This window comes from Salvelinus fontinalis, chromosome 4, assembly GCF_029448725.1.
Source record: "Salvelinus fontinalis isolate EN_2023a chromosome 4, ASM2944872v1, whole genome shotgun sequence".
Classification (NCBI taxonomy): domain Eukaryota; kingdom Metazoa; phylum Chordata; class Actinopteri; order Salmoniformes; family Salmonidae; genus Salvelinus; species Salvelinus fontinalis.
The window spans coordinates 58,403,999-58,428,335 of NC_074668.1; the positions used below are offsets into that span (position 1 = coordinate 58,403,999).

The 24,337-nt window shown below is 45.5% G+C and overlaps 1 protein-coding gene across 2 annotated transcripts in view; it reads right to left on the reverse strand.

Moving 5' to 3' along the window:
* Positions 1-4,689: 4,689 nt before the first annotated feature.
* The window catches only part of LOC129854048 (protein MTSS 2-like), an 84,357-nt gene continuing 64,709 nt past the window's right edge, over positions 4,690-24,337 (reverse strand). The window contains exons 6-15 of one of the 2 annotated variants that reach the window (XM_055920673.1): positions 24,018-24,092; positions 21,799-21,956; positions 21,165-21,272; positions 15,586-15,683; positions 13,005-13,224; positions 12,784-12,858; positions 12,161-12,310; positions 11,474-11,650; positions 10,926-11,091; positions 4,690-10,717 (exon numbers count right to left, since the gene is read on the reverse strand). In XM_055920673.1, the coding sequence (XP_055776648.1) occupies positions 9,942-10,717; positions 10,926-11,091; positions 11,474-11,650; positions 12,161-12,310; positions 12,784-12,858; positions 13,005-13,224; positions 15,586-15,683; positions 21,165-21,272; positions 21,799-21,956; positions 24,018-24,092 (2,003 nt within the window). In that variant the 3' untranslated portion in view covers positions 4,690-9,941. The remainder of the gene's footprint in view (positions 10,718-10,925; positions 11,092-11,473; positions 11,651-12,160; positions 12,311-12,783; positions 12,859-13,004; positions 13,225-15,585; positions 15,684-21,164; positions 21,273-21,798; positions 21,957-24,017; positions 24,093-24,337) is intronic. The other variant, XM_055920674.1, reaches the window with a different exon arrangement.

Here is a 24,337-nt window from a genome sequence, read left to right on the forward strand (position 1 = left end):
CAGCTGCTACTTTGCAGCCTTGGCTCGGTGCTACTGACAGTGGGTTCTCCACGAGGGAGACGGCTTCACATTGCCAATGTAGCGTACTCCATGTGAAATCAATGTTTCAAGGAATATTTAAAGCCCATGTGTAGTCAAAACCAATGCGGGGCCAAACAAACAAAGAAGATACGCACAGGAATGGAATAGAAGAGTTAAAGAGGAATTCCACCTCATTAGTTGCATAAATCGAATTAAAGGCGCTTGGGTGTCACATCACTGGGGTTTCTCTTCCTCACTGAGAGGTGAGCTGCGCTAGCTGCACAGTGACCAGGGACACACGGTGTGGTGTGGACAGGACAGGGAGGGAGTATTGATATGCAAATACTGCTACTCATTAGCTGCAATTAATTAGAGGCAGGCTGCTGTGTGCCGCTGTGCTAGCAGTCAGACCGGCCGAGCTGTTTATCTGGAAACAAGAGATGCACATGAAACCATGTAGGCTGGGACTGATGAAGGGAGGGGAAGGAGAACAAACACTGTGGAAGAGAGACGGAATGAAAGGAAGCGAGACGGCAAAGAAAGATAGAGCAAGAGAGATACAGAGAGAGAGAGAGAGAGACAGAGACGTTGACAAGAAAGGATGGAATTGTGTAGCAAGGCGAGAAAGGGAGGATAAGGTTGAATACGAGTGTATTGCCTGTGGACAATAGGGAGAGGTGAGAAGAGAGATGTTTTGACTGCTCAGTCCTGAGGTGGTGGCAAGTCACACCTGAGAGATCTGACCAGCTGACAATGACTTCCTTCCAAGGCAATGCTCTCGATAAGACAGTGTGACAAGAGGTCAGAGTCACACACGCACAGAGAGCGACTTGAAAAAGAGATGTCCACCTCCTCCACACTCACCAGACACAGAGCAAGGGTATTATTGTATTAGAGGAGCGGCCCATTCTCACAACTATATCCAGTAAGGAGGCCTCTTATTTCCAAAGAGACAAAACCGTTTTTTCCCCCCCATTCCCGAGCCTCACGACAGCTGCAGGCAGCAAAGCAAAGAGAGGAAGGTGATGATGGGATGTCAGCGTACTCATCTCTCTGTCTTCAGACTGGCAGCCGTAGCTTAGCCCCGGGGGCCTCCTCCGCTGTCTAACTGAACACAACCTTTCTATACCTCTGCCTCTCTCGTTTCTCTCTACTTCCATCCGTATCTAAACCGCTCTACCTTTCACATACTGGCCTACATTCTCTCCCTGTACGATTCAGTTACTCTCCCTGTGATGCACAACCGACGTGCACAGTGCACACCATTTCTTCATGCCCCTCTCCCATCTTCTCGTCAAGACTTTCAGTGAGATAAGGCGTATTGCTAGTTTCGCAGTATTCCTTTTTTTCCTCTTCTTCTTAATATTTTAAAGACTTGCAGGGCAAACAGGCACCAATCTCTGCTAGCATGACAACTGTGTTGTGACAAACAAAAAAGGCAGAAAAGTGCCTGACATTTTTCTGTAATCTTTTCTGATTTCCACACTCAAGGTTTCCTTTCATCTCTCAACCTTTCTCTCTCGTTTCTTCCTCAATAATGTGTACAAAACCGTTCAAAAGTTTGGGGCGACTTAGAAATATACTTTTTTTTTTGTCCATTAAAATGACATCAAATTGATCAGAAATACAGTTGTTAATGTTGTAAATGATTATTGTAGCTGGAAAGGGCAGAATTGTTATGGAATATCTACATAGGTGTACAGAGGCCCATTATCAGTAACCATCACTCCTGTGTTCTAATGGCCCGTTGTGTTAGCTAATCCAAGTTTATCATTTTAAAGGCTAATTGAACATTAGAAAACCCTTTTGCAATTATGTTAACACAGCTAAAAAAAATTGTCCTGTTTAAAGAAGCAATAAAACTGGCCTTCTTTAGACTAGTTGAATATCTGGATCATTGATTACAGGCTCAAAATGGCCAGAAACAAAGAACTTTCTTCTGAAACTCGTCAGTCCATTTTTGTTCTGAGAAATTAAAGCTATTCCATGCAAGAAATTGCCGTTTATACATTTATACATTTATACGTTTATACATGAATTCCTCCTGAATCATTCTAATAAGTCCCAAACCACCATGTCATTCTGTGGCCTTGTGGCTGGTCCAGTTGTTATTCATTTTATCAGGATGATAAAAGTGTCTGTGTGTGTGTGTGTCTCAAATGGGCTGAAATGTTTTTTAAAAAGTGCTTTAATGGACAATGTGAGAGACATACTGTACAGATGAAACTGCCTTCCACATCAGAGACATGCAGGCACTGAAAGAACTGACAACAACTTAAGAGAGCACCGAGAGCCAACCACTAAGAGAAACTGGGAGTTTAATTATGCCTCTTATCATTCCATAGCCAGAGCCGCCTGTAGGGCGGGGTGTTATTATGAAGAGATAGTATATTGTTATCTGGTTTATGACATTGTGAATGTCTCTCTGGAGCTCAGAGACATTATTCACGTTGCAACTGCGTGGAGAGGTTCGGTATGCGTATCCCTACAAGACGAGACATCTAAACTATTATCTCAAGTAAGAAACTGTTTTTAGTGCTCTGTACTTACGAGACATTGACCCAAAGTAGGAACACTATCCGCTGAAGTAAAAAATTGCATTTCTCAATGTCGATGCCCTCCCAGTTGGCAATGTAGCATATGACTTTGTTAAGTTCATCTTCTGCTGTTCTTCTGATTAACAAAATAAGTGAGCAACAAAGTGTCTCGCTTGATCAGGTTTGCTTATGAAAGACATCAACATGTGACTAGATGTTGTAGATGCAGGATGTGGGGTGTATTAGTGATACGCGTGACACAATGCAGCATTGTAACGGCAGTCGTAATCCTCCTCCTCGGACGAGGAGTGGCGAGACGGATCGGACCAGTACGCAGAGTGGTTAGTTTCCATAGTGATTTAATAATTATCAAAAACTTTATGCGATACAAAATAACTACCGTGACAGTCCTGTGTGGCGGAACACTGACACAAGAACAAACACCCACAAAACACACGTGAAACCCCGGCTGCCTTAGTATGATTCTCAATCAGGGACAACGATTGACAGCTGCCTCTGATTGAGAATCATACCAGGCCGAACACAAAACCCCAACATAGAAAATAACACATAGACAGCCCACCCCAACTCACGCCCTGACCAACTAAATAAATACAAGAAAAAGGAAAAACAGGTCAGGAACGTGACAAGCATTGATTTCACAACTCTGAATTGCTCTGATAAGTTCCCCAAGTTGTGGACTTGAAGTCGTAGGCTAGACATAAGTTTGGAGTCTGGTAAAAAAGGCTGTTATCTCGAGCTAACTTTGAATGTACAGTAGTTGTAAAAAAAAAAAAAAAAAAAAAAAATTGGGGGGGGGCAATAATCTATTTTCCCAAATTCAGCGTTGATTTCACAACTCTAAATTGTCCTGATACAGCCTTCCCAAATAGACATCAGTTTGAGGTGACGGAGTCCGTAAGATATAACGGTGCCCTATTGAGAAAGAGGCATCTCAATAGTCCAAAAAGTGGCTTCCTTTCCTCTTCTCCTTTCCTCCATCTCTACCATTCTGAAAAACATGCCCAAGGGAAAGCAAACCCATTGGCAGTCTTCCGTCAAATTTGTTTCACCTATCCTCATGTCTTTTAGGTCATTGCAAAACAGGGTAAGGAGATGAGGAGACGATACTGATCGACTATTGAGACGCACCCCAACAGATCAGTCTAAAGAGTGCGGTGGGATGCTCACTTAAACACACTGGAGGGAGTAGTAATATGGGTGAGGATGAGGTTCGGATGAGGAAGTAGTCTAGGCCTACTTGCAATAAAGCATCCCACCCTACACCCCGCAATTACTACCCCTCTCATGGTCTTCCAACTACAACAACAAAATACCTCATTCAATATCTCCTCCACCAGCTTGCTATTAGTGGAGCTCAACTTGTACCTTTAAACATTTAATTAGTTTCAACAAAACGGGAAGCAAAGAACAGCAGAAATGAAACCCCCTGCCTTACCCATACAGTCTCACTCAGGCGGAGGCCCCAAGTCCCCATGAGTTTCAACATCAGGCGTTCTCAGCTTAATTGTGCCCCACTTATTTTTAATTAAAGTTTCCTTTGTGCGGTTTAAATTGTGGCTGGGGAGATGACATTACGTAAAGGGAATTTGTCCTTGTTCCGTCAGGGGTTTAATGAAGACAGACAGGTTTTCCGTGTACTGACGTCACTAACCCGTTGTGTGGAGTCCAGGACGGGCTTCTGCCTGATCTCCTAGCAGTAACACTAGGGTGACATATAGACCAAATAAACCAGACAGACCAACACTTCAGTATTCCGTCCCTCTGGTCAATCTGAAATTTCAAGCTACACCGAGCGCAGGGTTGGCACAGGAGGCTAGACTTACTTCTGAACTTAATTGAAGTTTTGGGTGAGATACACGCATCAATTGGCACTACCGACAGACAATCCCCCTCCTGGAATCAGAATCTGTCTTGCTGAGTTCTTAAAGCATCCTCAGTGTTAGTCCCAGCAGATCTCTGGCGCCCCCTGTCAACCAAAAACAGAACAAACGCTTGGCTCTACCTACTGTATCAACTCTCACCCTCTAGCATAACACTGAGAGCTGTCAATGCCACTAAAACACATTTTAAAACGCCAAATGAAGGACTCTTGTCTCTCAAACCCATGCACAGTTTAAGTACAACTTTTATTAATACTGGAATCATCACAGTGCGTTTTGTTACATTAGCAGTGACTAAAGTTAACAAAATTAAAAGGATTAATATTACAAAAAGAAAGACTTGTCATCAGCAACAGAGGCAAAACAGCCTTGGAAAAAAGGGCACAATAAATTAAAGAAGAAGAGAAGGAGAGAAGGTAGAAGACAGACAACAGCACCTGTAGCGTTACGTGACTCCATTGGAGGGAGGGGGTTTTTTTGTACAAAAACATATGCACACATCATATCTCTTCACAACACCGTAATGAAAATAATGACTTCATTAAAAACTGTGGCGACGGTCAAGTTCACAGACGCAGTGGTTTAGCTTTCATATTGGATTGGGCGTTGGGAAGCGGAAGGGGAAGAGAGAAGAAACCACAGAGAATCCACAAGTGATAAGACATTCAGTTCTGTTACCATGGCACCTGGAAGTCACCTCCTCCCTGCCTGACTACATCTCAGGAGCTGACAGCATTGAGTTAACGGATGGTGACATCGTTGTGGGGTGACTTTATTGGCCTTTTTAAATAGACGGGGACAGGCTGTGTGTGGGTGGGAGAGTGGGCGTGTAGCCACCTTGTGTCAAGAGTCTATGTTTCCCCGTCAGTGTCAGAGATCCTCAACATGCGTCAGGGCAGACTTCACGAGCACGAAGACGCACCGACGCAACGCCTGTAGACAATGTAAACAAACTACTCCTAGACCACGTACAGTATAACCTCCATACAGGACCTACACCCCATAGCTGCCCAGCTTGATTCAATCTCTGCTCTCACATATGCTTGAACATAGTAATTATAAGCTAGTTAAAATAAAAGGGGTTGGGCTGTTTGGCCACCGTATAACGGCGCAAAGCGATTTGCAAGGTCACAGTACGGCTGTGTGTCTACTGGTGGCACATTAACACCAGCCTAAACTATAAAGGCATACAGTGTTACGGTCTATGTTGGCCAGAATGACTATAGTCCAGAGGTTTTCCTGACAGTCACGCACTCTTTCTTAAATGTTCTTACAGTAATAAGGCTGATTAACCAAGCTCTTATCCAGGACCAAGAGTGTTAGGCAAGAGTGTTGTGTTAGGCAAGGCATCATGGAGACCAATGAGACCCATAGACTCCTGTTACATATCCAGTATCCTACATTATGAATGAGTTCCATTGTTATTTCTACATAGCTTAGCGGGGGGGAAAGGTATTAAATCGCACGCAGTGAAACTCAAAAGGCAACGAAAGCACATTTTCTCTATTGAAATTGTGAAAGAGACCTGTATAAGTGTATTCAAAAAGCGATTTAAATAAGTGGAATTTGCGACCGAGGCTGTATTGCAGAGACAAAGAAGTGAAAAATACATCTCTACACAGCACTGTGTAACCTTCCCTCAACATGAAGAGAAAATTATATTATGCTTAAACACTCCCATCAACCCATTTGCTCCATTCCCCACAACGACAGTACTAACACCATGGACACGCCACCCGTGGCTAGCACAACAGGATACACAGACAAACAACTCACCCGATTCGAGAGAGAGATAAGTCAAATGGGCACTTATCACAAATTAACACTCACTTCGAGTGAAGTTAAGGCTTAATTAAAATGATTTCATTAGCTATAATCCAGCCAGCGTGAGACATATCTTGTTCTCAAGGAAGTGCTGTACTTTTAATGTGGAACTAGCTTTTTGTTGTGACGACTAAGTTATTCCCTGTCCTTGCATTAGCACCCAGCGGGAAAGGGCTTCAGTCAAAGCCCTGTTGGGGGTTTGGATTTGGCTCTGGCTCAAGAACTGATGCTGAGGCAGCCTATGGAGTGAGTTGCTAGTAGGAGTTGGAGTTGTGGTGGATGGGTGGATAAGAGGTTTAAAAGCAACACGTTCATTCATTGAGTAAAAGTGGGGGTAGCCAACTGGGCCAAATCTAGTTAAATCAACGTTGTTTCCACGTCATTTCAAACCCATTTCAATCGAAGTGATGACGTTTAATCAACGTGGGAAACAAATTGAATCTGCAAGAAGTCATCAACGTCAGGGCATTCCGTCTTTTTTTCACCCAACTTTTAACCTTAATCCAATGACATTGCGATATCTTTTGGGGATTTCATATTGAATTCTTGTTAGATGACAACTCAACCAAATGTAAATCAAAACTAGACGTTAAACTGACGTCTGTGCCCAGCGGGGGGATGGCGAGAACCAAGGGATAGTGAGGAAAGAGAGTCTGGACCCAGACAGCCCAGCTGTGGGAGTGTGAGGGAGTGAGGTGACTGCTAGTCATCCACCATGGGGTCTTGGGAGAGTGTCACCTCATCCCAGACAGAGAGACACAACTGAGAATGACATCCCTGTAGTCTCCCCTGTAGGGGTCCTCTCAGTCCCAGCCAAACACACACTCGCCAACAGCCCTGTCTCACTCACCCTGTCTTGTCCCTGTGCCACATCCTGTCTTTCTCTCGCTCTAATGCTCTGACAGAAGTGACGCTTACAGAGTTGGGTTCTCGGGAACGGCAAGGAGCGTCACACACACTCAGAATGAAGCAGAGTAATCCAAGCACGACAAGAAATTGGAACAGAATAATTGCCAGTTACATCTGCACATTTAAAAAGACAGTAAACATGTTTACCTTTTTTTGTTAGATAAGAAGTTGCATTGTTAAATTGGCTAATAAACACACTCCCATATTGCTGTCATACACTGTACATTTGACATTTGCCTTTTTTAATTCCGTAATGCGAAATAATGTGAGTTGAACTCCTTTTGAAAAATTCTAGCGATTTGACTTGCACAATTAAGTGTTCACCTTCTTATACAGTATATGCATGTATATATGTGTATATACATGTACATCGTTATGACCTGTGCTTGGCAGAAATTCTCTGGATGAGCATCCTCTGGTCCAGAATGCACTGTGGCAGGGGAGGTCACTTCCACCCTGGGCTGCTGGTCACTTCCACCCACACTGCTGGTCCCTCCCCTTCCTCCGCCACTCCGCCCCACACTCACCTACTCCCACACACACATGCCCTCTTCAGCCCCTCGCTGGAGTACTATTTCGGAGTTCATGAGAAAAGTTCTCTCCGGCAGATGAGCGATATTCTACAACAGCAGGTGTTTCTCTCACCTTCTCAAAGCAGATCCTCGCTTTAAAACAGCCACAGGCATTTCTGAAACAGTGCTCCGTTTAGGCGAAATAAATAAATAAGCATTGAGACACATTTCGTAATGGCCATTGCTGTCAAGGGGAGTACATCAACAGTCACTGCTAGGGAGCATGGACTAACCCATGAAGTTCATCACTACCCTACAGCACAACGGTCAGAAAAATGCTCTCTCTGCCTGCTCAGAACCTATGTCACTGTGATATACTGTTCTCTGGAGATGATTTAAAATAAAAAAATATTGCTAAAAGCAAGACTACAGCATAACATTATTGCAAAAATATGGCAACATAATTTTATGAAAGGTTACTCTATTTTCATACAGTTTCTAGTCTTGACTTCCTCCTGTGCGTCTGACCCTGAACTCGGGCTTACTGTATGAACAGGCAGTGAAATACTCCTTCCACCTCTCTCCGCTGCATCAACTCTCTTCCAGCTAACTCTGTAAACATAAATACCCCCCTTCTTCCTCCCAATCTGGCAACCCCTTACATTATCCTCACTGTTTCTCCCTGGCTATAGTCACTCTTTCATTCTAATGTCCTTAGCAAAGCCAGCTTGTGTAAGTCTGCACAAGGTTCAAATTAGCTATGGATCTCATGTTTGAGACTCACAACAGGTGATGACAAGTACAGCAGCTTACCATCCCCCTCTTTACATAAATGTTATGATCTACATTATAAATCCGTTTTTGGAATTCAACATTTTTCAGCACGGACCCATTGTACAATACTATTCCCGCAATCCAGTATCCTTCCGTTCCCATTTCCCACCTTTCTTTATCACTTCCTTTTTCGATCCTCCTATTCTCTCACCAATTGAGCTGCTTCGCTCACTGGTCCGTGGCACGCATTCAGCACACCGCATGGCAACCAACTGCCTCACTCCCCCAGCACCCTCGTCTCATCACATAGTGTGACCACACTGACTCCTAGTGGTCACACTAGAAATTAACCTTCAAAGTGCTTCAGTTTTCCATGATTTTTCAGGTTTTTTTTAACACATCAGGCAAGGACTTGAGAAAAGTCCAGGGCCAAAGTTAGACAGCAACTGTCATGTGTACTTGAGCATGCCTGATGATTGCCTGAAAGTTAAAAAAAGAGAACCTAAACCTAAGATAACAGCTTCTGTTTCTCCTCCACTCCGCAAGCAGAAAATAAAACGCATGTATTGCTCCATTTCCTATTAACATGTTCTCTCTGGATTTAGAAAATATATACGCCTGGCTTCATTTTGCGGTTTCTCACACAGTGGTAACAGGAAATCAAATGTCACAATAAAAACAGTCCACTGGGCACAGACGTCAATTCAATGTCTATTCCACGTTGGTGCAATGTAACTTCGTAAAAAGTACGTGGATACAACGTTGATTTAGCCAGTGTGTGCCCAGTGTGAGGGTAACAACAAAACGACACAGAGGAGAGAAGCCCCACTCTCAAATACAACCAGCTGACCTGCAGCAGAACTCTGCCCACCTCGTACACACACGCCCCCCCACGCACACTGCTAGCCATGGTTTAAAGCTAACAGTGCGTCGTCAGAGCCTTGTGACCTGAGCCAAAGGGAGAGGGAGCGATGGAGCCCCCATTGACCCCACTTTTCATCTGTCTCTCTGCCACCTGCTTCCCTCTGCTTTACTCTAGAATGGGGGGGGGGGGTGTAAGAGGTTGGGTGAGGAGTGGGAGGTTGTGGGAGGAGGTGGAGAGGGTGGCTGGAAGTCCAGGTTCCTATAAACAGTCCCTCTCTCAGCAGTCAGTCCAGTCCAGACAGAGTCTCTATATACAGTCTGAGGATCCCGTGGTGATGGTGGTGCTAATTAAACAAACATGCGCCCAGACACGATAGAGTTATAGTGGCCAGAGCCTGTCATTATTATTCATTATTCATTTACTTTTTCATTATCAGCATTTTTATTGTTATTTATCATTTACTTCTAATTAAACTTTTTTTGTGGTAATCTTCTGTTGTCATATTGACTTCTTTACTACAGAGTCAGTACTGTATGTAGTGGTTGAGGCACCTCGGTGGGTGCAGGCTGCGCTCCCTCCGCTCCGTTGTGCACCATCACAAAATCCTGGGCGCTGACCTGTCGTTGGAGACGGTCTTGCGGAGCCGCACGCCCCTGCGGATGGACACCAGCACGTCGGTGCCTGACCCGGGGGCATGTGGGTCATGCTGGGGGGCCGGGCCAGGCGGGGGGTCATCAGGGAGGTTGGGGAAGGGGAACTGTCCCTCCCCAAGGGCATGGGCACTGGCCACCAGCTCTCCTATCTTCTCCACCAGGCTGTGGCGGTTAGCGGCTATCATCTGGTCCTCCTCAGAGCCGTGCTGGACATACACACTCATCTCCATCGCTCCCCCAGACCCCCACGCTGTGTTGGGCAGGCTCAGACGCTTGGGAGAGGCCTTCACATACTCCAACGCGTTGGGGGAGGAGTCATCCGCCACGGAGAACACACACTCCTCACTGCCCACACGTACCGGAGGCCCGGGGTACCCCCCAGGAGCATCAGGCACCGTGGGTGTCTTCACTGGCACTATGGGCGGGCGGATGGGGATGGGGCCCGCGTTGGACAGGGTGCGTCTCACACCCGGCTTGGTGGATGGGGTTCTGCGGATGGTGGCAGTCCCAGGGGTCCCAATGCCCCCTCCCCCTCCAGGCACTCCGCCCTGGGCCCCACTGGGCAGACCAGCGGTGCTGGCCGGCCTCTTGGTCTGGATCATACGTCGGTAGTTCTGGCCGATGTTGCTGTGGCGGGGGATGGTGGAGGACTTGTCAAAGTCCGTTGACGCCTCACCTTCAGCATCTCCATTCACAGAGTAGCAGTCATAATCCGACCCTGGGGGTGAGAGAGAGAGAGAGAGAGATAGAGGGGTGTGGTGTGTTATTCAGAGGATGAGTATTGCATGTATTATGCTGTTGGGGACGGTTTCCTTGAGAGAGGACAGCGAGTGCATTCTCTGTTGGTTAATGTACGTGAGGTTGACTTCTGTATGTATTGGATGTTTACTCTACGAGCGAAGGAGTGTACTTGTCAAGAGTGGTACCCTGAGAGGGGATCGTGTCCTCGGAGCAGGAGGGCGTGGTGGTCTGGGTGCTGTAGCCACTAGAGTACTGCAGGGAGTCCCTGTTGCTCCTCTGCTGCTCCATGCTGAGACCACGGGTCAGGACCATGGCCAGGTCACTGGCTGCTGGAGACACCTCTTCGCCGTGCTGGGAGGAAGCGACAACACGTTGTTTTTATTCATTAAGCCGACACTCTTATCCCATGCGACTTACAGCAGTGAGTGTATACATTTCAATACTTTGTTCTCACTGGTCCCACCGTGGGAATCGAATGCTCTACCGACAGAGCTACACGGGACTAGTGGACTGACACATGGTTAGGATGATGACTAAGGATCTAACCGTATCGCAATCAATAGCCTTAGCAAACACTTATCACATGGTAGGAGCACAGGACCACTACCAAGCACAATGGACGGACTATAACCACCAAACTCCAATCTGGGGTTAAAATCCAACAGTTGTGTTATAGCAGCATGTGTCTTGTATTCACCACCATTGCGAGGTAAATCTGCATATTCTCTGTTACCTTGGCAGCGATGGTGGCGGGGGTCATTCGGGACCTCTGGACATCGTCTGGGTGAGCACCAGCATATCCCTGGGAGCCCGGGGATGCCTCGCTCTCCTTCAGCCTATCCAGGGGTTCCTTCCTCCGCTGAAGCGTGGCAGCCAATGGCTGCTCATAAGAACCTGACTTGGACCAATCCTGAAGAGGTGGGTGTGATTAATAAGAAGCAGTGAAAAGCAACAGAGCAAACTCTCCAATGAGAGAGACCCGTCCACTATCCAGCAGTTTGACGCCTTTCATCTGGGTACAGTGTGGGGGGTAGTGTGGGGGAGGATTCCTCATCGTGTGTGTGTGTGAGTGTTTGGTATTGGGCCAAATTGATGAGTGGGTTTATTGGTTTGAAGCCTTTTGAGTTTGTGAGACTTGGAAAGGTGAAATGGGTGACACCCAGGGCCTGCTCAGTTTAGCAAATCACCACACAGTAGATTTGAAACCAGGGGGTGAGACTGATGGCCAACGACAACACAAAAGGCACACAGGTCGGGGAGCAAAGTAACGAAGTCACGAATGAGTTAAGCAGATGGTGAAATGAAAAGAAAAACCTGGTGAAGAAGCGTTAACTCAAGGAGCACAAATGAAAACACAAAACAAAAAAATTCAAAAAAAGAACTAAAAACTGCAAAGAAAAGTGTACAGATGAAAACAAACCTTCCAGCAAGGAACCTTTGATGTGGGAGAGGTAGTGTTGGATCCAGGGGAGTAGTTATAGGGTGGGGACGCAGGAAGTATGACAGAGAGAGGCCTGATGGAGCCAGTGTGAGAGAGAGCAGGGCGGAAGGTAGCGAAGGACGAGCCAGACTGCGGAACGGAGAGACAAGATCGGGATCGTCAGAGCGTCCATCAACGCCAAAGGCTTTTGGGAGGAGCCTTTGTGATGTGACCTCTGGGTCACAGAGACATACTGTACATGCACAAGAGTACGTGCATGTGCACTCCCAAACGCACGCATACACAAACTGCATGAGTAGCAGAAGAAAAGAGGGCAAAGACAAGAGATCAGCGGTGACAGAGCAGATGACCACAAGTTGACCTGGACTGATGAAGAACACATACTTAGGGAGACCCCATCCTGCCGGTCAGTTTTACCAGCTTCTCTCATACACATATACAGCACAACAATACAGTATGCAAGACACAGATGACTAAAACGAGCATGGCTATGCATTCACATTCTTTTCAAAGTCAGTTAATCGTGTGACTGATATTGGATCGTGTGATCCAATAGGTTTGCACGCGTTAGGAGAGGAGTGCCAGGCAGCTGTTGTACTCACCGTTGTGGGAGAGCTGCACTCACTGACTGACTGGCAAGTCTCGGATGCCTCTGAGGATGCAGAGCTTGATGACTTCTGCAGTGGGACATAGAGGTCAAAAAAGAGGCGGAGTGAACGCAAAACCAAGAGACGTCGGGCAGAAGGGTTGAGGAAATAGAAACCAAGGAGGGGGGCGGAGCTACGTCTCAGCACCGCAGCGACATCCGTGGCGGCAGTCATACCTGGCTGGTGATGTCAGAGGGCATGGGCGAGGGAGGCTTGGAGTAGACGTTGGCGTCCTGCGATATGAAGCCTGAGTCGTGGGAGGAGACGCTGCTGAGGCGGTGAGCGTTCCCCGGTGGCGGGTGGGCCAGGCTGCGGTAGCGATAGGACGAACTGGGTGAGTGAGTCTGAGAGCCTCCGGAGGAGCGGGAGGCGCTACTGTGGGCGCTGTTCACACTGCTGCAGTGGGGTGGGGCCAGGGTGAGAGGGTGGTGAAGGGGCAGGGAATATGGTCAGGCAGGGTGAAGGGAATTATATAAGGGAGGGTGATATCATATAAACCACATGTATGAAGCAAGAGGTGGAGAAGGTGTGAGATTGAATGAGGATGTGTAGTGATAGATATGGGAGAGAGTGATGAGGTGAAATGAAAAAGGGTAGCGAGGTACAGTGAAGAATGGGCCAGAGAAGCAGAGCAAGAGATGGGCAGAGTTCATATGAGCGAGACGGGTAGTTTATATTATGTGTAGAGTTCATGTGAGAGAGACAGGTAGTGTATATGATGGGTAGAGTTCATATAAGAGAGACAGGTAGTTTATATGATGGGTAGAGTTCAAATAAGAGAGACAGGTAGTTTATATGATGGGTAGAGTTCATATAAGAGAGACGGGTAGTTTATATGATGGGTAGAGTTCAAATAAGAGAGACAGGTAGTTTATATGATGGGTAGAGTTTATATGATGGGTAGAGTTCAAATAAGAGAGACAGGTAGTTTATATGATGGGTAGAGTTCAAATAAGAGAGACGGGTAGTTTATATGATGGGTAGAGTTTATATGATGGGTAGAGTTCAAATAAGAGAGACAGGTAGTTTATATGATGGGTAGAGTTCAAATAAGAGAGACAGGTAGTTTATATGATGGGTAGAGTTCAAATAAGAGAGACAGGTAGTTTATATGATGGGTAGAGTTCAAATAAGAGAGACAGGTAGTTTATATGATGGGTAGAGTTCAAATAAGAGAGACAGGTAGTTTATATGATGGGTAGAGTTCATATGAGAGAGATGGGTAGTGTATATGATGGGTGAAGTTCATATGAGAGAGGCGGGTAGTTTATATGATGGGTAGCGTTCAAATGAGAGAGATATGTAGTTTATATGATGGGTAGAGTTCATATGAGAGAGACGGGTAGTTTATATGATGGGTAGAGTTCATATGAGAGAGACGGGTAGTTTATATGATGGGTAGAGTTCATATAAGAGAGATAGGTAGTTTATATGATGGGCAGAGGTTAAGATGAGGACATTTCCAAGTTGGAGTTGAAAGTAGAGAGCAGCAGCAGTGAAATAGGGGAACCCAACCAGAATAGGGGGGAAAGAAGCACAGAGAGTAGAGAAGCCAACCACACAGGAAGAGAAAGAGGCCGTACAAATACAGAGGAATGGGAAGTGATCAAACCACAGGAAATAGAGAAGAGGACAAACACCAAGGGTAAGTGTGAATGTAGAGTGGAGAGGTTGGGAGACACACATACACACATGCAGGGATGGGGATAGACATGTTGAGCGTGGAGGGGGGTCAGAGGTAGAGGGTTGGGGAGGGATAGGAGGAGGAGGAGGAAACATGGAAAAGACAAGTTAAGAGTGTGAGAACATGTGAGAACCAAGCATGGGTAGATTAGACACACAGGGTACAGGGCAGGGTAGCTGGCATGCCCAAAGACATGGCCTCCCAGACAGTGACACAAGCGACACACACACATAAACACAGACACATAGACCATGTCACCACATCAGAGCACTGCCGTGACAAGCCTGAGAGATACTTCTTCAGAACAGAGGACACCACTTCAGACCTAACAACTGTCCTACTTCATCACACATGGGAACAGGGATTATTTTGAAAAACACTCCACAACATTGTAATATACATGTCATGTGCTATTTGTTATCATCAAACAAGTCTGTTTTAAGTTGAAATAAAGTTGTAATTTTCACCACTAAGTGAAAAAAGACAGGGGAAAAAAGTTTAGTGCTCTGAGTGTTGCATGCCATATGACGCCATCTGTGATTAAACTCTGTGAGGACAGACGACATAACAGACACATGGACCAGCAGACAGACGCTCAGCAGACACTCATACAGACAGACGCTCAGCAGACACTCATACAGACAGACGCTCAGCAGACACTCATACAGACAGACGCTCAGCAGACACTCATACAGACAGACGCTCAACAGACACTCATACAGACAGACGCTCAGCAGACACTCATACAGACACTCATACAGACAGACGCTCAGCAGACACTCATACAGACAGACGTGCGCAGATGGCGGGGCGGGGGCGCAGGGGCGCCTTTTTCCCCCAGGATTCCACACTTATCTGAACAGAACCTCTCACTGACACACTTTCGCTGTCACTTTCATTGTCAGACTTACTGCACGTTCACACTCACATAGCCTACAACACATCATCCACACACCTAGGCTCAAAACAAAAACAAAGAATCCCCCCCTTTGTTGATCAAATCAAATGAATCCATGTCAATACAAAATGTCTGTATTTCTTGTCCATGTGTCCTGTCTACCTCTGGTTCGTACCTGCACATGCTGCTCTTCCTGGAGCCAGAACTGCTGGGGGAGGAGGGAGGGGTCTGGTAGGACCAGCTGTAGTCTGAACCCTTCAGGTCTTTGATCACCTGGGAGGGAGAGAGTCAATCCAATTGGCACCATATAAGTGTTATACAGTGGTTCATCGTTTAAAGGTTGCGTCATACTGCGGCACACCTTGATGGCTAACGCAGCATTCTGTGGCACGTTATCTATTTGTCAGACATTTTTTTCCTGTTAATGCAAGTTATTGCTAGTTTGACCACCAGAGGGCATCTTTGAGAAGCATTTGATAGTCTTCTATATTGCAGGCACGTGGGAGACCGCAGGCTGTCCTTGTAAATAAGAATTAGTTCTTAACTGATTCCATATGTGTTATTTCAAAATTGTCTTCACAAGGGCTGATTTCAAGGTTTTACTGCTAACCTACAAAGCATTACATGGGCTTGCTCCTACCTATCTTTCCGATTTGTTCCTGCCGTACATACCTACACGTACGCTACAGTCACAAGACGCAGGCCTCCTAGTTGTCCCTAGAATTTCTAAGCAAACAGCTGGAGGCAGAGCTTTCTCCTATAGAGCTCCATTTCAATGGAATGGTCTGCCTATCCATGTGAGAGGCGCAGACTCAGTCTCAATCTTTACGTCTTTATTGAAGAATCATTTCTTCAGTAGGTCCTATGATTGAGTGTAGTCTGGCCCAGGAGTGTGAAGGTGAACGGAAAGGCACTGGTGCAACGAACCACCCTTGCTGTGTCTGCTTGGCCGGTTCCCCTTTCTCCACTGGGATTCTCTGCCTCAAACCCTATTACAGGGGCTGAGTCACTGGCTTACTGGTGCTCTTCCATGCCATCCCTAGGAGAGGTGCATCAGTTGAGTGGGTTGAGTCACTGACGTGATCTTCCTGTCCGGGGTGGCGCCCCCCCTGAGTTGTGCCGTGGGGGAGATCTTTGTGGGCTATACTCGGCCTTGTCTCAGGATGGTAAGTTGGTGGTTGGAGTTATCCCTCTAGTGTGGGAGCTGTGCTTTGGCAAAGTGGGTGGGGTTATCCTGCCTGGTTGGCCCTGTCCGAGGGTATCGTCGGACGGGGCCACAGTGTCTCCCGACCGCTCCTGTCTCAGCCTCCAGTATTTATGCTACAATAGTTTATGTGTCGGGGGGCTAGGGTCAGTCTGTTTTATCTGAAGTATTTCTCCTGTCTTATCCGGTGTCCTGTGTGAATTTAAGTATCCTCTCTCTAATTCCATCTCTCTTTCTTTCTTTCTTTCTTTCTTTTTCTTTCTTTCTTTCTTTCTTTCTTTCTTTCTTTCTTTCTTTCTTTCTCTTTCTTCCTTTCTTTCAGAGGACCTGAGCCCTAGAACATATGCTTCAGGACTACCTGGCCATGATGACTCCTTGCTGTCCCCAGTCCACCTGGTCGTGCTGTTCCTCCAGTTTCAACTGTTCTGCCTGCGGCTGTGGAACTCTGACCTGTCCACCGGATGTACTACCTGTCCCAGACCTGCTGTTTTCAACTCTCTAGAGACAGCAGGAGCGGTAGAGATACTCTTAACCTGTTGGGGATGGGGGCGCTGTTTAGACTATTTATGCTAATGTGGCTAATTTTTTAAACGGCTTCCCACAAAATCCTTGATCGTACAATATGCATATTATTATTATTATTGGATAGAAAACAGTCTATAGTTTCTATAGGAGTTGAAATTTTGTCTCTAAGTGGAACAGAGCCCATTCTACAGCAATTTCCCTGACATGGAGTCAGATTTGAGAAACGTTGGCCACTTTTCTGAAGTCATTTAAACGGGCACTGTCGTTGCTATGACTATACGGACACTTCTTACGTCTTCCCCTGGATGCCTTTACGTGATGACGATTCCAACGGGCTCGATTGCTCGTTCACAGGCCCTACAAATGAAAAAAACCTTTAGCTAGCAAGTCTTTTCTTGCTGCGTAACGCGCGTGGAAGACACCGACCCTCTCCTGTTCCAAGCGTTAGTTTAGCCTGTTATATTTCTCCGGTCATCTTTTCACTCGTTATAGGAGTTACAAACATCACAAAGTAGTTAATTTAAAGCGTTTTATAGCAATTTATATCCGTTTAGTGCGATTTTGGGACATTTATTTTTGCAACGATGTGAAAAGTTGGGAACGCTTTTCAGTTCATCCCGAACGTAGTTGACATTTCCACATGGCAAGAGGACAGCTTTCCACCAAAAGACGATTTCTCCCAAGAAAGGATCCTTTGCCCAAGATACTGATGGAAGAACAGCTCAAGGTAGGACATTTTTATTATGATAAATCGTGTTTCTGTCGAAACATTTTAGTGGCTTAGGACGCCATGTTTTTTGACGTAGCTTCGCTTGGCGCAAACTGTATTGAAAAGTAAGGATAAATTAAAAAATGTAATAACGCAATTGTATTAAGAATTAAATTGTCTATCAATCCCTGTCCACCCTATATTTTTTAGTCACGTTTATGAGTATTTATGTATAAGAGTAGATCACTGTCTAAGTGGCGCAAGGACGTTTTCTTTACCAGCTTGTCTACATTTCACATTGTCTAACCATGATTTTGGTGGCTAAATATAAACATTTTCGATCAAACTGTATATGCATGTTGTAATGTGATGTTACAGGAGTGTCATCGGAAGAATTCTGAGAAGGTTAGTGAAAAAATTAATATCTTTTGGCGATGTTGACTTTTATCGCTCACTTTGGCTAGAATCAATGCTGGGCTGCTAATTGCTATGTGCTAAGCTAATATAACGATTTATTGTGTTTTCGCTGTAAGACACTTAGAAAATCTGAAATATTGTCTGTATTCACAGGATCTGTGTCTTTCGATTCGTGTATGCTGTGTATTTTTACGAAATGTTTGATGATTAGTAGTTAGGTAAACACGTTGCTCATTGTAATTATTCTAGTCCATTTGTGATGGTGGGTGCAATTGTAAACTATGCCATATACCTGAAATATGCACTTTTTTCTAACAAAACCTATCCCATACCATAAATATGTTATCAGACTGTCATCTAATGAGTTTTTTTGTTGGTTAGGGGCTATAAATATCTTAGTTTAGCCGAATTGGTGATGGCTACTGGTGTTGGTGGACAAATAAAAGATGGTGGATTATGCTAATGTGTTTTTAGGTAATAGATGTACATCTTTACATATTGTGTCTTCCCTGTAAAACATTTTAAAAATCGGAAATGTTGACTGGATTCATAAGATCTGTGTCTTTCATTAGCTGTATTGGACTTTAATGTGTGAAAGTTAAATATTTTAAAAAAATATTTTTTTTGAATTTCGCGGCACTGGTTTTTCAGTGGGGGGGGGGGGGGTGTGCCGCTAGCGCCACGCTGATCCTAGACAGGTTAATGAACGGCTATGAAAAGCCAAGTGACATTTACTCCTGAGGTGCTGACCTGTTGCACCCTCTACAACCACTGTGATTATTATTATTTGACCATGCTGGTCATCTATGAACATTTGAACATCTTGGCCATGTTCTGTTATAATCTCCACCTGGCACAGCCAGAAGAGGACTGGCCACCCCTCATAACCTGGTTCTTATCTAGGTTTCTTCCTAGGTTCTGGCCTTTCAAGGGAGTTTTTCCTAGTCCCTGCTCTTCTACACCTGCATTGCTTGCTGTTTGGGGTTTTAGGCTGGGTTTCCGTACAGCACTTTGTGACATCAGCTGATGTAAGAAGGACTTTATAAATACATTTGATTGAAATTTGATTGATTCACTCTTATTCTACAATGTAGAAAATTGTAAAAATATAGAAAAATCCTGGAATGAGTAGGTGTCCAAACTTTTGATTGGTACTTGATTGACTTCTTCGGGCTAGGGGGCAAAAGTAGGTGCCCAAAGTAAACTGCCTGTTACTCAGGCCCAGAAGCTAGGATATGAATATAATTGGTAGTATTGGATAGTTTCCAAAACTGTTAAAACAATGTCTGTGAGTATAACAGAACTGATATGGCAGGCGAAAACCCACTTATTACAATGGCTGGGAATGGGAATATAAAAGGAAGACCTCCCAGATTGCAGTTCCTAGGGCTTCCACTAGATGTCAACAGTCTTTAGCAAGATTTTCAGGCTTGTTTTTTGAAAAATGAGCTAGAATTTGTAGTTTTTCAAAGTGGCTCCCATTTTGGCTGTAGTGTTTGTTGCGCATTCCGGCAAGGGCGTGCACTTCGTTATTTATCTCCGGTAATGGTCTCCGGTATTCTCCGTCTTAAATGTTATTGTTTATTTACATATTAGGGTACCTGGGGATTGATTAGGAATATTATTTGATATGTTTGGAAGAAGTTTATTGGTAACTTACGGGATTCATTTGTATGCATTTTGAACGAGGGAAACCGGTGGATTACTGAGTCACGCGCGCCAATGAAACATACGTTTTTGAGATATAAAGAAGGACTTTATTGAACAAAAGGGCAAATTGTTATGTTGCTGGAACCCTTGTGATTGCAACCAGATAAAGATCTTCAAAGGTAAGTGATTTATTTTATCGCTATTTCTGACTTTCCTGACGCCTCTGCTTGGTTGGTAAATGTATGTAATGCTTTTGTGTGCGGGGCGCTGTCCTTAGATAATCGCATGGTGTGCTTTCACCGTAAAGCCTTTTTGAAATCTGACAAAGCGGCTGGATTAACAAGAAGTTAAGCTTTTAAATGATGTATGACACTTGTATTTTCATGAATGTGTAATATTAGGATTTCTGTAATTTGAATTTGGTTCTCTGCAATTTCACCGGATGTTGTCGAGGTGGGACGCTAGCATCCCAATGATCCGTGAGAAGTTAATTCATTTGATTAATATTATGGTGTTTCTATTCCATGAAAATGAAAAACCCTCTGGGTTTCCATAGGATGGAACAGAAAATATGGCGCTATACAACGTGACACTCATAAATTCAGGGCGTTGTCAGATTGTCAGTGTGTACATTTTCGCTCTCGGAGCGCACTGAATGTTCGGGCCAAGGAGTAGGGTTGATTTGAGCATTCTGGCCTTACAACAGCAGTCAAGCACCCAAGCTAATATTGGCTAGCTTGCTAGCTACTTCCAGACACAAATGAGACCACTCTGACCATTTTACTCGCCCTAGCAGAGCTAGTTAGGCAGTTTTTTGTGTTAACCAGAGAGTTGGTGACTGTAACTGTGCTGCTGGAAACAATTCAGTTACGCTTTTTTGCCTGAAAGGGGGAAATATGAGAATGATTCACATGGACGTGTAGCGTTAGCTTCAGTTGTAATGAACGAGCTGGTAAACTGCATGCTTCCCTTATAGGAACTCCTAGGCATTACTAATCAAACTCTGTACAAACAGACATCAATAGAGCACATTAACATATTATCACATTTGGATAAATGAATAGCATATTGCTTGCTGGTGCACATTATGATGCTATTCTTTTTATGGCACATTTCACTCTATCACACAAGCACTGTTCCATCTAGCATCTAATGACCTCTGTCTAGACGGTGGGACTGAGAGATGGTGCATTATACTAAAATAGTAGGCTAAAAATAATACAAATATCTCAGAAGAGAGTGTCGGTACCTGCTCGCTGGCGGGGGGGAGTTTGTGGGGATCAGTGGTCAGCACAGTGAGGTCATCAATAATGGCCTGGAGGTGAGTGATCTCTCCCAGCATGGCAATCTCTCCATTCTGGTCAAAACAACAAGAGTCATTTCAGTCAGTGTTATTATATATGGCAATAGCACTGGCCTTATGTGAATGACTGCAACTGTTCAGCTTTAACTCAACACTAGAGGGCAATGTCAACATATTTTAGCTGGTGGCTTATTTACTCCACCCCCCCCCCCCCCTCCCTCCCACCCCCCACCCCCTCCCTAAGTTAGGTTTCAGGCCCTGACAAGTCTCCGCTCCTCCTGTTTCATCTTCACTCTGGCCCGATCCCAAATCATCCCCTAAACCCTTCATCCTGTGCCCTTGTGGAGACTTGATAGGATTTGATTGGTATGAGAAACGTGGTAATAGCTCCAACTCGCCCTCTGTTAGGCTAGATGGAAGTTTTACCATATTGCTTATACCAATCAAATCCTCTCAGATCACCACAAGTGCATAACGCGCAGGGCTTAAGGGACGATTAGGGATTGGCCCCATGTCTCACCCCAGCTCCCTGGTGTTTCCCCTCCCCATACAGCCCCTGCCTCCCCTCCTCCAGTCTTACCACTACAGGCTGCAGGAAGCCGATGAAGGTGCAGAAGCGTCCCCTCTCCTCCACCAGAGCTCTGCGCACCGCCTGCTTCTCTGTCTCCTCCATCAGCAGGTACATGTCATTCACATCATGCATGGCACTATCCAGCTGGGGCTGCAGGTCCCCTCGGCCTGATCAGCCAGGCGGAAGAGCACAGGGGACAGGGACAAGGAGCAGGGAAAGGGAAACAGGGCAGGGGCATAGTATACAGGGAGTGGGGTATCCGGTATGTAGAGAGAATGCAGGTAGTGGGACAAGGAAGAAGGACCAAAGGAGGAGAAGAGGGTAACAGAGAGGTCACAAGGAAAAACCAAAGCGTGACACAAAAGAGAGAGGAGGAGAGAAAGAAAAGATTAGAACTGTATGGTGTGTCTGGGCTTGAAGGGACAAATCTCACCCCTCCCCTCCTCTCATCCCTCCCCTCCTCTCATCCCTCCCTTCTCGGGTCCCCCAAGCCAATGACAGACACCATGGACACAGGACAGAATGATCTACAAACTCTACACTGGTACTGTATCTACATGAGCTAAACAGAAATGCATACGGACATTAAACAGACTGACATCTACAGAAGTAATGATGGAAAATGAGCAAAAAAAAGCAAGTCTTCAAAATGTCTTGGAATGTTAAGTCATGCAGCAGGGAGTAGTGTCAGAGACGGCCATGATAGAGAAGATAGGGGGGAACCTTCGACAACAGCAACCAGTGCTGTGAGCAGAAAGAGCTTTAGAACAACAAGTCATGCAGGAGTCACAAAGGTCACAGGACAGCATTCCAGAGGCCTCAGAAAGTAGACAGACTTTTAAAAGGTTACAGCTAGCAGGCCTAACTAGCTGAAGAAGAGTGAATCAGGCCAAATGTATTACAGTGATGTAAATCACTTAGCTTTTGACTATCTCCCAAAAGTATTTTTGGGGGGCATGGGAAAACCCCTCTACACAGAATACATGTCAAGAAGAAGACGTAGCATAGCATAGCAGTGTTGTGGGACGAGAACCACATACTTACCCTGGATTTCTACAGAAGGGAAATCAACCACAGACAGAGAGAGAGAGAGAGAGAGAGAGAGAGAAAGAAAGAGAGAGGGAGAGAGGCGGGGAGAGAAAAATGGAAAGAGAAAGGGACAACAAAGGTGGGTTGAGAGGAGGAATTGGGGGACATACAGGGGGTCAGAGGGGTGACAGGGGTAAAGGAGAGAGAGCAGAGATTGTTGAGCTCATCGTTAGGGTTAGTACAAGGAAGCCATCACAGCTCAGTTCACGGCCAAAGTGAGCACGGTTAGAGGAAAAACACTGTTGCCAAAATCAAAACCAACTCAACCTGGTAAAGCAACCCAACATCAATGTTCCACCGGTTTTAAGATGAAATACACCTCAGTTCATCATTTTAGGTTCTTGCATCTGCCTGGCAACTGTCTAGAAATAGCCTTAAATAGACAACGGTATTTATTGGCTGCTGGATCAGAGTGAACTGCATCATCGCGAATGAGGGAAGGCCTGTCATTATCATCCTGACCACCAGGGGTGAGTGTTGCTCTATAACATCAGTCTTCACTAACAGGGAGTGGAGCTATGTTCTCCCTCACTGCGCCTTCCCTCATTTCACCCCCTCACTCTAGTGATTTGAGGCGATAGCCCTTTTAAAGACCAAACTGTAATCGTCAACAAGCTACAATGCCTTGGCAAAGGATCTCACCTTGAGGATTTGACCTTGACATTTTCATCAGTACTACTCCTACTGTAATATCATGCTGAAGGGGAGACGCAGCTGAGACTGTTACATACCAGAGAATGTCCGGATTAACCTATAGTTATACAGCCCAAACAAAATGCAAAACCTGCAGTGTTTTCAGAGCGCTGGATAGCCGGAGAGGGCAGTTTAGGAGTGTTCAGCCATGCTAGCTGTCAGTCGGAGAGAGAGAGAGAGAGAGAGAGAGAGAGAGAGAGAGAGAGGGAGAGAGAGAGAGAGAGAGAGGAGAGAGAGGAGAGAGAGAGGAGAGAGAGAGAGAGAGAGAGAGAGGAGAGAGAGGAGAGAGAGAGAGGAGAGAGAGAGAGAGAGAGAGAGAGAGAGAGAGAGAGAGAGAGAGAGAGAGAGAGAGAGAGAGAGAGAGAGAGAGAGAGAGAGAGAGAGAGAGAGAGAGAGAGAGAGAGAGAGAGAGAGAGAGAGAGAGAGAGAGAAGAGGAGCAGCCTACCTTTCCGGGCCTTCTTCTGCAGTTTCATGGTGTCTGAGGACTTCTTCTTGATCTCATGACGAGATCTTTTGTACTCTAGAGGAGAGAGCGGGGACAGAACGTCATCCATATTGGCCCAGGAGACAGAGGAGAATATGATTGAGGTACCCTGTGTGTGTCTCACCTCCATCATGACGTTTTCATCATGGCCACCTAGTCATCCCCCTCATTCCTACTTGGCATATATCACTCCTCACCTCTCCACCACGTGGTGAGCTTTCTGGCACAACAATGGTTACCGTGCATCACCCAGGTGGGTGCCACACATTGGTGGTGGATGA